Source organism: Apiospora hydei, assembly GCF_038363865.1.
Source record: "Apiospora hydei strain CBS 114990 chromosome Unknown utg000010l_segment0_segment0, whole genome shotgun sequence".
Taxonomy (NCBI): domain Eukaryota; kingdom Fungi; phylum Ascomycota; class Sordariomycetes; order Amphisphaeriales; family Apiosporaceae; genus Apiospora; species Apiospora hydei.
The window spans coordinates 143,796-155,411 of NW_027117369.1; the positions used below are offsets into that span (position 1 = coordinate 143,796).

General features: G+C 52.9%; 6 protein-coding genes across 6 annotated transcripts; 3 read left to right on the forward strand and 3 right to left on the reverse strand.

The window, feature by feature from the left end:
* Positions 1-14: 14 nt before the first annotated feature.
* On the forward strand, positions 15-907 carry PG997_014192 (Aldolase-type TIM barrel; the record flags this gene model as incomplete). Its single annotated transcript, XM_066818506.1, has 2 exons — positions 15-177; positions 231-907. The coding sequence occupies 2 exons, from the start codon at positions 15-17 to the stop codon at positions 905-907; spliced, it is 840 nt and encodes a 279-aa protein (XP_066660694.1).
* Positions 908-1,244: 337 nt separating this feature from the next.
* PG997_014193 (uncharacterized protein) lies at positions 1,245-1,980 on the reverse strand (the record flags this gene model as incomplete). The annotated part of the gene is made up of 2 exons (XM_066818507.1): positions 1,245-1,462; positions 1,524-1,980. The coding sequence occupies 2 exons, from the start codon at positions 1,978-1,980 to the stop codon at positions 1,245-1,247; spliced, it is 675 nt and encodes a 224-aa protein (XP_066660695.1).
* Positions 1,981-2,024: 44 nt separating this feature from the next.
* On the reverse strand, positions 2,025-6,321 carry PG997_014194 (uncharacterized protein; the record flags this gene model as incomplete). Its single annotated transcript, XM_066818508.1, has 2 exons — positions 2,025-5,367; positions 5,441-6,321. The coding sequence occupies 2 exons, from the start codon at positions 6,319-6,321 to the stop codon at positions 2,025-2,027; spliced, it is 4,224 nt and encodes a 1,407-aa protein (XP_066660696.1).
* Positions 6,322-6,334: 13 nt separating this feature from the next.
* Positions 6,335-6,805, reverse strand: PG997_014195 (uncharacterized protein; the record flags this gene model as incomplete). Its single annotated transcript, XM_066818509.1, has 1 exon — positions 6,335-6,805. One exon carries the CDS (start codon positions 6,803-6,805, stop codon positions 6,335-6,337), a length of 471 nt encoding a protein of 156 aa, XP_066660697.1.
* Positions 6,806-9,407: 2,602 nt separating this feature from the next.
* Positions 9,408-9,710, forward strand: PG997_014196 (uncharacterized protein; the record flags this gene model as incomplete). The annotated part of the gene is made up of 1 exon (XM_066818510.1): positions 9,408-9,710. One exon carries the CDS (start codon positions 9,408-9,410, stop codon positions 9,708-9,710), a length of 303 nt encoding a protein of 100 aa, XP_066660698.1.
* A 508-nt stretch (positions 9,711-10,218) lies between these two features.
* Positions 10,219-11,500, forward strand: PG997_014197 (TAM domain methyltransferase; the record flags this gene model as incomplete). The annotated part of the gene is made up of 5 exons (XM_066818511.1): positions 10,219-10,476; positions 10,533-10,671; positions 10,726-11,004; positions 11,067-11,174; positions 11,268-11,500. 5 exons carry the CDS (start codon positions 10,219-10,221, stop codon positions 11,498-11,500), a joined length of 1,017 nt encoding a protein of 338 aa, XP_066660699.1.
* Positions 11,501-11,616: the final 116 nt, after the last annotated feature.

Below are 11,616 nucleotides of genomic sequence, written 5' to 3' on the forward strand. Positions count from 1 at the left end.
AATCCAGCGTCAAGATGTCTGCCACGCGACAACCCCAGCTGTCCTACCATGAACGGTCTCTTCATCATCCCCACCCCGTGGCGAAGCGCCTCTTTGAGGTAGCCGAGCAGAAGAAGACGAACCTGGTCATCTCCGCGGACTTCACCAACACCGAGGAACTCCTCGCCTGCGCGGACAGTAAGTACGGCCAATCACTTCCCACGGGCTGCCATGAGCTAATGCACCACCAGAGCTTGGCCCGTATATTGCCGTATTCAAGACGCACATCGACATGATCGCCGACTTTTCCGACGAGACCGTTACCGGCCTCAAGTACTTGGCCGAAATGCACGACTTCCTCATCTTCGAAGACCGGAAACTGGTCGATATCGGCAACACCGTCCAGAAGCAGTACCACGGCGGCGCGCTGCGCCTCGCGGAGTGGGCCGACCTCGTCAACCTCAGCATCCTGAGCGGCGACGGCATCGTCGAGGCCCTGGACCAAACCATCACCGCCCCCGACTTCCCCTACAAGGGCGAGCGCGCCCTCCTGCTGTTGGCCGAGATGACCACTAAGGGCAGCCGGGCCGTCGGCGCTTACACCGAGCAGTGCGTCGAGCTGGCGACCGCCTACCCCAACTCGGTGATCGGGTTCGTCGCGACGCGCGCCCTCACGCCTCCTGCGACGGGGTCTGGGGACATGGTCGTGTTCAGCACCGGCATCAACATGTCCGCGGAGGGCGACACGCTCGGTCAGCAGTACCAGACGCCCCAGTCGGCCATTGAGCGCGGCTCCGAATTCGTGATCGCCGGTCGCGGCATCTATGCGGCTGATGATCCGGTCGCGGCGGCGAAGGCTTACAGAGCTTCTGGATGGGAGGCTTACGTACAACGAACACGGCAGGGAGATAAATCTTCCGCTGCATGAGGGAACTAAAATAGCTGGCTTCCAAAAGAGCTTTAACTACTATGACAACTAGGACTGTCATGAGTAGATTGTTTAAGATCCGTTTATATGAAACGATGATAACATTGTACAATAGCATATAATATGGCCAAAATATGGCGGGAGAAACCTGTCTATATCAAGGGAATACCCCAAAAGCGATTCGAAAAGTCGCAACATTGTCATCCGACACCTGTCGTGTCATAGTTCCGTGGCTGGACACAAGTCATGTCGGATGAATAGAGTTCGAAGAAGCATCGAGTAGCACTGACTCTAAGACCAGTGGCGTTAAAGTGAGAAGCAAAACACTGTCAAATTATCATGCCTCCGTTGGGGCTTCTCCTCCTTCCATCACGTTAAGCTTTGGTTGCTTAAGGGCTGCACGAGTTTGAGAGCTCCTTCTATCTCTCTTCCCTGCGTCTTTGGCTTTGAATGGCCTCATGCTGTCACTGTCCGGATTCAGGATAGAGGCCAAGGGGCCATGAAATAGGTTGGCGCCGGTGTCTTGGGTGTCTGGAAGCCGCGACTTTAAGTTCTCTGTAAGTAGTTTCAGCAACACATTTCCCCTCAACAGTGAATCGTTTGTTGGAGAACTCACCCCAAACGCGCCTCGTCAAGTCCATCGTGTTATATCCAATAACTCTTACAAGCCATACGAAAAGGCAATATGGCAGCAAGGCAAGCGCAGGCACGATGCTAACGCCGGTCATCAAGGTCCACCTGTCCTGGTTCATGGCGTTGTAGGCCAGGGCGACGCGGTGGGCGGGCATCTCGACCAGAACGTACATTAGCCAAAACCGTATGTACCATATTGTTCTCTGTCTCCCGGGTCCGACATCTGCCGCGTGGTCACCTGAGTTATCCGGGGCGGCAACTTGGCCTTCTCGTTTCCTGCTGCTTTTGGCCAGGTAGCTCCGGTTCAATGCCGTTTCGGACAGGCTGGGGAGTTTCCGCGATATCCCATTGGTGGTCAGCGCCAATCCCGTCAAGACGAGCGCGACGGTCGCCACAATGGCCATGCTCCCTACCAGCTGCCCGTCCGGCACCTCGCTCATGCTGAATATGCTCGCCGCGAAGCCCAGGGGCAGGAAGACGACCGTCACGTATGTAAAAAGCGGATATTCTCGTCGCTGCGCAGGCTGAGGTCGTTGCGGATCTGGTCCTGCCGGCTGACGAGGAGGTCCTTGAGCACCGTGATGTCCGCCTTGAGCCGGCGCAGGTCCCGGACCTTGCTGTTGCTGGACCCGAGCCGCTTCTTGATCTCGCCACTGTACTTGCGCTCGTCCCGCCGGGTCCAGCGCGGCCTCTCCGCGCCGCGGTCCCGCTCCCGCGAGTCCCACTTGGCTATCTCCGTCGCGATGTGCTCCAAGCGGTCTTCGACAACCTGTAGCGTCTCTTGGCACTTTTGCCAGTGCTCGCTCGACGAGAAGTAGTCTCCGCTGTCCAGCGCCACCATGGAAAACACCTCGCCACTCACGCCGAGCTCCCTCCTCACTCTGTTGTATATCTCCCTGGTGCTGTTGACTACTTTTGTCACGATTCTCTCGAACAGGTACAGCTCGAGCACCTTGCGCTGTTTCCATTCTCGGTTCTTTGACGACATGGAGCTCGAGCTGTCAAATGGCAAGTCCCACGTCTTCTCCGAGCCATCGGAAGGGACGTATTCGATAAAGTGGCAAGTCCAATAGCGATCAAAGAAGTCCCCAAAGAATCTGAATCCCATCGAGGCCTTGGTAAGATCACACGGGGTCTTGCTTGGAAAGGGCTCCCTAAATGGCTTTGTCATGCCGATCGGCTGGCTCTTGCCTGTCTCGAGGACCTGATAGAAGCTTATATGCAGCTCTGTTTCCCACGTGTTCAGGTGCGGCGTGGTGTCATCGAAGAAATACAGCTCGTAGTTTGAATGTCGGTCAAAGAACAGAGTCATCGGATCTCGCTCGACTGGAGGGCTACCCAATACACAGACGAGGGCCGTAGTTTGGCTGGCATCCGGGAGCCAGATGAATCGTTTCTTGGCCTTTTTAGGTGTGCGAGGTGACTTGAGGACTTCGTGCCACAGGTCGTCGTTCGGGATCCTGACCCCAGAGAGGATATTATGGCGACCCTGCGCTTTTGGGTTTCGTCCTTGAGAGATCTTCTTAGTCGTATCCACCACAAACGCTCCGCCGCAGTCGTCAAAGTTTACTCCGTCCGGCAGTATGTATGACTTCGCGAAGGCCTCCTTACTTGATGGACGCACGTCGTGTTGCTGAGGTACAGTATCCACAGGTGCTTTCCCCGCTAACGGGACATCGTCATGAGGTAATAGAAGATTATCCATGTATCGTTTAATCTCCTGGCGTATCCATGACCCGTTGGCCACCTGCTGTGATATCTCTTTCTGGAGTTCTTTGTATAGAAACTTTTGGCCCAGAAGAATGCGAGCCAACATAGCGTCGTCGTCGCCCAGAATTGCCGCAACTCGTTCGGGAAGAGCGGGAAAGTTCAGCCCAAAGAGTACAAACACATCGATATACCGCTTGATGATAGACCTGAGCGGTGCTCCCAGTCCAGAACTTACCAAAAGGTCTTCTAAGACTTGGACTCGAGGGTCGTCGGGAGCAGGAAGCTTTTCAGTGGACGAGTCTGGGACTGGGCGGGATGAGGAATTGGTCAAAGTGCGTATCGAGTACCAACGACGCTTAGACTTGGAAGACAGCTGAATAGGCAAATCTTGGGGAGGGCTTTCGGCTACAGTCGGATTTGAAGAACGTGTCGCGTCGTTGTCCTCGGGTTTCAAATCATCCCACCTTCCGCTTACACGGAGTACGGTAATGATTGATTCCTTTGCGGCCCCAGACTGTGGGCCAACTGCCCTTTCTGTAGACCCGGAGTCCTTGTAGATGGCCAGAACGATTTGGGCAATAAGTCGGCTATTCGAGAACCCATATGACAAGCTATCGCATAGCTCCATTCGTAGTTCTTCATCATTCCAAATTATATCTAGAATGATCGGCGATTGGAGTAGCAGCTTCTTCGCCAACTGTTCACTCAGATCCATACCTTCAAGGAGGTAAGTCATCATAAGTAAATTGGCATCGGATCCAGCGGATATGGACTTGTCCTCGAGGAAGGCAGGGTAGTTGTACAACCACTCTTCCTCCATCTCGACAATATTAGTCGAGTCTAACAAGTGGTAGAATGGTTGCCGCTTTTTATAAACTACGGGTTTCCCAAGCGGCCTGAGCAAAGGTCCTGGTATACCTGCAGTCCATTGATGGTTAGGTGACATCATCTTCTCCTGCAAGCCAACAAGTTCTTGCCATTTTTCAAAGTCTGGAATCTCCATATTTCCTCGGACAGGGGTAGCGTTAAGCATGGCGTCAGGGTTTTGACGCTTTTGAGTTTCTTCGCTGGGAATAGTGGTGATTCGGGAAGAGTAAGCCAGAAGAATATATGGTATCTCGAAGGTACAGTGGAGATGAAAGTCACGATCTTCCTCTCTGAAGAAGCAGATGGGTTTCTTCGTGGTCGCATCCAGTTGTCCGGCAAAGAGCCCATTTGGACTAGAGCTTTCCAATAACGTCGAGAGTGAACTCTTGAGAAGGTCCTGGGGTGTTCGTTTGTTTAGACTGTATCCTCTGCACCCCATAACGACCGCGAGGGCATAGCGTAAAGAATTGTCCCACTGCTCCTCGTGGTTCTCGTCATGGCGACTCTGTGACTCGATGGTATTGGCCCATAACTCGCGAGTAGGGGGCTCGTCCAAAGGAAACCCCCATTCAAGCGCGTGGAAGAGGATAGTATCACGGGCGTGGAGCAGGAATCTGGTCTCCCGACAGGATCGAGTGACTGCCAACATCCTTGTTCCGAAAATATCGTCATTCCGTGTGGTGAAGTGGCGTAACATCTCTCGCTGAACCTCACGGTAGGAGAAGATAGTTGCCGGTTTCTTGGACGCCTCATTGTTCTTGAGATAAGTCGACATGTCTGGGTGATCAGTAGCTTTGAGAGCCCGCCATATCCATACGTGATCATCCAAGCGAAATGTGGGTAGGCTTTCGCAGGCATGGGCCCAAGCGAGGGACTTGCGATGTTCTTTCTCCTTCAGCTCCGCCATCCAGTTGCAGGTCGCACCTTGGATTAAGCTCCTAGCAGTGGCTCCAAATTCTCCATCCAGCTCGGAATAGTCTTCAACCTTGATGATTTGAAACGCCGTATCAAGAAGACTGTCTTTGGGCAGCCACGTTGGACTATTGCTCCCATCAATTGGCTTGCCGCTCACCCAGTAATTGGCCCCGAATCCTTTATCAACGTCCCCATTTGCTGCTGTACGAAGCCAGTGGATATGGCCTTTGCAGATCGTTTCGATTCTATGCGTGAGGTGCTGTATGTAAGGATCCTCCTTGTGAGTATAATTACGAAGACGACCCAGTATCTCGACCAGGAATGTGAAAGCAAAGCTGTACGAGCGTAAGTTACACATCTTGGCCTGGTTTATCCGACGTGATATATATGGCGAGAGACGTTACTCACAAGCTAGATGATCCGGAAACCCGATGGAACGATACATCTCCGCAAGTCAAGGCAACCGGGACGATTCGATCTTCTGTCAACTGTGTCTCCCGACTTTCTGCTAACGTTGTCTCGAGCAGCACACTCCGAATTGTGCGAGGAATTATTGGGATTGAGCAATTGGAGAGAATGTGTTCCAGATGCCTGTGGACTACAAACTCAATATGCTCGGATGCGTCCTGTGGTGTTGCTGGCAACGATCGGGGTTGTGCTCTGCCACTGTCTTTCCTGATGATGTCGGAAAGTCGCAACGTGTCTGGGCATGGAATCTCCCTAGACATAATTGCGCTGACGTCCATAGCATCTGCGGATATGATGAAGCTGTCCCAAGTGTGGAATTGAGATTTTGGTGCAAGTGCCATCTTGTATGCAATCACAATCTCGGTAGAAGAGTCCGCTTCCAACATTATATCCCAGGTTTGACCAGGTGTTTCAGCGGTTATGGTGCTGGCTTGGGAACTGGCCGGAGGTGCCTCTTGTGGTACTTTCCATTGAATGAGGTTCCCGTCTTGCATGATGGATGTAACAACCGCAATTGAATCTTCCCAAACCCTCTGGCCCGATTCATTAGTGGTCCTAGGCTCTCGTCGATCAAGCTCGCGTACAAAGACCCAACTGTATTGGTGAGGCCCAAACACTTGCTTGTACTTTACATAAAGTGGATAATAGGCATCGACGTGATCAAGGTCTCGGATATCCAGGGCATTGTCGCCCGACGGTAGTCGACATTGCAGATGGATACTCTCTTGGCCGGAGTAGCGAAGTTGAGTTTGTTGCAAGATTAGGCCATCGTGGGCCACCCACTGAGTCGTAGTCTCGAGCGTCGACTTGTTGTCTTCCATCTTCTCGGATGCCTTAAATCTCGGCCATCTGTAGTTCACCCACTGCAGCTCTGGAAGCTCGCTGGGGGTAGAATCCGCCTTGGTCCGTCTGGAGATTCGGATGACACTTGGTGGACTTGGAGGCCATAGTGCGTTTCGAAGGCATCTCCCCCTCTGCCCAATGCTGCAACTGCTTTGTTCGAGATATCACCCAATATGGCTCCTCACTAGCTCGTCGGTCGGCGGTGAACATGCCGGACTGGCCGCAACCAGTATAGGTCCCGAACTGAATCAAGTCCCCGTAGGCGCCAACCAGCGCTGTCGTGCCCTCATCACCGAATGCGCACCAGGCCCCGTGGTTAGGTGCATCTTTCCATGAATAGCACTTGGGCTCGAAGCTGGAGCGACTTGCCAAGGCCAGCAAACTTTGGAACTCCGCGGAGGTCTCTTCGGGGACATCTTCCTTCCTCCATGGCGAATAGACATCAGGAGCAGTCTCGGTCATTATACTGTTCAGTTGAAGCTTTGAGCAAATGATTATGCCAACGATGTTGACAGCAAGTCACAGAAAATGAGGGGAAATCATGGTAGGAATCGGAGAATTGGGTAGCTGGTTTGACAAGACGCTGGTCAGCTGAGGGTGAGAAACAGTTTCCGCCCCCAAATGCAACACCACCAGGCTCCCCAGAGTCAATCTACATCGCTTGTATTAATCAGCGAGAGCGGGGTTGTCTTAATCTTTGCAAAATCCCATTGGTTCTACGGCGTGCGTAGAACCAATACATGAAGATGACTGCCCACATGTGCATAGGAGTAAATCAATTCCTCCAATCTGACTTTACCCGTTGGCACAGCATGTCGCCTAATACCAACTGGCGCAGGTATTGAGCTGCTTATCGCTGGACATACCCTCGGGGCTTCGCTTATTCCGTGTAACGTCCCGGATGCAGTCGAGTGCACGATGCATGCATCGCGGGTATCTACCCCCCTAAAGCTCTCTCTCGCATAGTGAACTAATTCATTTTCATGAGGGCCTATGGCACCAACAATTTGCACATCCTTTCTCGTCAGGTAATCAAGCAATATCACCGCCGCTGACAGGGACCAGACCGGTACTTGCATCAACCGCTAAGAAGGATACGTCTTGAGAGAACAGACGTCTAGTTACCATGCTGACCAGTCACATGGTATCGCTGTCTGTGTCCACAACAAGAAGTGCAACGTTTTACGTGAACCATGCCATTCCTGGGCTGACTTTCGCCAGTACTTGGTGGCATAAGAACCATATCATCGTCGACGACGGATATCATCAAATGGTCAAAATGCAATTGGCTATCAGCGCACGTTGAAATATTTCTTGGATTTGGTCTGGGTTCCCTTTCATTTTGTCTGCGCATGAGCCGGTAGCCAGCAAGATTATCTGCCTGGCGATCATTGCTATTTGCGAACGTAGGAGGGGCAGGTCGGGGAGCTGTGTATACCCCTTGCATTACCTGGCATTCAAGTCTACGAACAAATGGGAAATTGGATGCTGTACGGAGTACTACAGAAGGATAATAGTGCCAGCGCCAAGTTATGATACCAAGTGTGATGACTATGCAAGTAACGTGAGATTCCCCCTTGTCACCACAACAGTCCCGGACGCTTGGAGAACCAACGAAATAAGACTCACACTATCCAACCCATCCGAACCCACGATCTCCCAGATGTCCTAAGATCAAAGGGACCAATTTCAAAGCTCGGCTGACCTTTGCCGGTGGAGATATTACAGATGTACGTATAAATGCCCGACTTCCAGCACATTCCTGGCATCGCTCTTCATCGTCATCCCCATAACGGAAACACATATCATCACTCTCTACCTTCATCCCCTCGTCACTCGTTAGCTTGCTTTACCTGAAATCTTCATTGGACATTCCTTCTCCCCGTGGTTCAAGCCAAGCCGATATAATCATTCGTCTACACTCATACGACAATGGTTTCTGCTCACCTTCTCCTCGCTACGGCCTTCACCTGGTTGCACGCATCGGCCGCACCCACGGCCACGAACATCAAGAGAGATTTTGTATTAGGGTGGTGCGATGGAATCACCAGCTCTGCCGTCGTAAGACCATGCATGGAGATCAATGCGACCCCGGCATGTGGTGAGCCTTGGGCCAACGATTGCTCTGTAGGGTGGTTCCGCGCTTGCTGTACGTCACTTGCCTCGTCTTTCTACTATTACTCCTCTTTCGATAAATCGCTTCCACTGGAGCGTATCGGGTTGCGGGGTTCTTTCTCATTGCTATCGTGACTAACTAGGGTTATCCAAATCACAGGTGAGGCTCATGGCGGCCGTTTCCTAGACCCTTGAGATGGGATACGAGTCTAGATATACTTTGTCGGAGGCGCATCTAACAGGGTAGGGGTTCGACGGTCTGATGACGGAGCGAAGTTTCAGTTCTAGGCACCAGGTTCATCAAATTTATGTCCTTGTCTTCTTTTGGCGTCATTGCAATTTGGGGTTTTTGTTAGAGTATGGCTCGGGGGTTAATTATGTCGCTACCGAGATACATACTAGATCATAGTTAATGTTTATCCACCAGTAACTACAGCTATCAGATCAATGGCCAAGGAGCACCCAAGATCTCATATAGCATCAATCCTCCCAAGTCCGAGAATGTTTGACGACGATACTACTGCCATGCGTCAAGGGCAGTGCTTATTGATTTTGTCTTGCGGATATTTGAATAAGCCGGACTCTCTTTTAAATTTCACTATATACCAAATGGACTGGTTCGCAGACATATCCAGATAGGTGACCCCTTATCCCCCTTGCAAGGCTTGATCGACCAGGGGTTACTCGTCGCCTTCCCATCCAGCCCCCGGAAACAAAGTGGATTTAGCAGCTTATGGACCAATGGCCCTTCCTCCAACAAGCTTTTCCCTCTTTGCTTTTTCCTTTCCCAATCCAGCCACATCCAAATCAACACGACTCAAGCACCTGCAGCCGACAAGCAACAACAAACCTACACGATGAGTAAACCCCAACCCCCGTCAAGATCACCACCTGCACCCTCCCCGCCGGGGGCCGGCTCCTCTGGGGCCCCATCATCAGCGGCGTTGTCATGTACGCCTCGGCGCGTCCCGGCCTGATCGCGCCCGGGTCCTGGCTGTACGAGACCGCGCTCTCCGGACACCCGACCGCGTTCGACGCGGCGTGGTGGGTCCAGAAGGGGCTCTTCTACTTCCTATTCGGCGCGCACGCAATTGAGATCGTCGCGTTCGCCGCGGGGCCGCTGCGGAAGCATGGTGTCCCGCTGTTCGGCGCGGCTTGGTTCCAGTGGGTGTTTGGGTGCTTAGTGGGCGGGATCTTTACGACGAAGCATTTCGAGAATGTGGTGCGGGCGAAGGAGCGTGGGCGGCAGTGAGCGGCGGTTGAGGGTTGGAGGTCCGGCATACTATTGGCGTTGCTTAAAAGCACCCGATGACCCATGTTCGCAGCGTATTGCAGCACTGTCTCTAAACCTGAAGGTATCATATCAGGACAATAAGATCGAGTAACCAACGTGATGTGCGCGTGTTCTTGTGAGGTCTTCCTTCACCTATACCTGGTGGACTTGGAAATATTAACATGCACATGCCGTGACACCTGGCCGGATTTGAACGCCTATCGCCATCCCTGCATAGGTCCTCGCTTGTTCAACGAATGAGGCATCGGAGGAATCCCCCGACCCCGCAGACCTTCACCATACCGCGCCTGGATCAACCCCCAAGTTTAATCATTCGAGATCCCATTTCCTTGCATCCGTCAACCCATCGAACATGTCGCACAGCTACAATTCAGCAAGGACAGAGCTGGAGAGGGATCCGAGTAGGTGTGTAGGTCAGGGAATTGCATCAGTGGCCGGTGAAGACACGCTGCCCGGAATGGAAAAGATGGAGCCCTTTGAGCCTCACGACTTCCACCCCGAAGACTATCCCGACATTGACCCCAGATATCTTAGCCCTAACATCGTCTCGTCGGCGGCGCTTCCACCTAGCCAGAGTGGTATACCGCAAGAGGCCTGGTTGCCAGCCGAGTGGTATCGCGAGTCCAGTGGCTCTTCCGTCATCGAGCCAAACTCGGTGACCGAGGATAACGGTCGGACTTATCACGGGTACAAGGAGGGAAAATACTTCCTTCCCAACGACGCAGTGAGTCTGTACAAGTGCGAAAAGGGAGACATACGGTAACTAATAAAACTCCACAGGCGGAGCAGGACCGGCTTGACCTTCATCACTATTCTAGCAGGATCATGCTACAGGGCAGGCTCTATCTCGCGCCCATTCAGGCGCCCAAACGGGTCTTGGACCTCGCCACCGGCACGGGCATCTGGCCGATGGAATTTGGTGTGTAACCGAGCATCAAGATGACGGGCCATGTGGTATTGACAATAGCAACAGCCCAGGAACATCCAGACTGCCATGTAGTCGGGACGGACTTGAGCAAGATACAACCACAGCACCCACCGGCGAATCTGCAGTTCATCCGGGACGACGCCGAGGAGCCCTGGGAGTTTGGGCCCGAGAGGTTTGACTTTATCCACGCCAGATACGTCTGCACCTGCTTCGACAACCCCAAGGCCGTGATGCGTCAGGCATTTGAGAACCTCACGCCTGGCGGCTGGGTCGAGTACTGTGATTCCACAGTGGATGTTCTATCGATGGATGGAAGCAGCCAAGGTATCAGCCACCCCTCGGTCTGCTTAATCGAGGACTTCTCTTAATGATACTGAGCTTCTTAGGCACCACCTTGGAACATTGGGGCGAACTGATGATGACAGGGGCCCAAACCACAGGCCGCGACTTTCGCGTCAGCAGACACTACAAGCAATGGCTTGAAGAGATTGGCTGTAAGAACACATTGACCCGAGACAAGATATCTGGCATATACATATTATTCCGTGCACATAGCTGACTTGGTACCCTTCTGCTAACTATCACAGTCATCGACGTCGTTGAGCGAAATATGGCCGGCGTCGTCGGCCCCTGGTGCAAGAGCGCCCGCCTCAAGCAGATGGGCCGCGTAACGGCGCGCGCCCTCTACGACAACGTCACCGGCATGTCCTACAAGCTCTTCCGGAACGCCGGCTTCACGCCGGAGCAGATCGACGAGTTCGCCGCGCGGTTTCGGGCCGACCTCTTGAATCCGGCGATACATGCCTACTTTCCGGTGTAAGTGCATTGCAACCCCTACGCGATGCGTCGAGAGGCTGATGGTGGCGTTGAAACTAAAGTTGGGTCGTGTATGGTCGGAAGCCTGATTAGGTGGCTGCCTCTACATGAGGTATGACG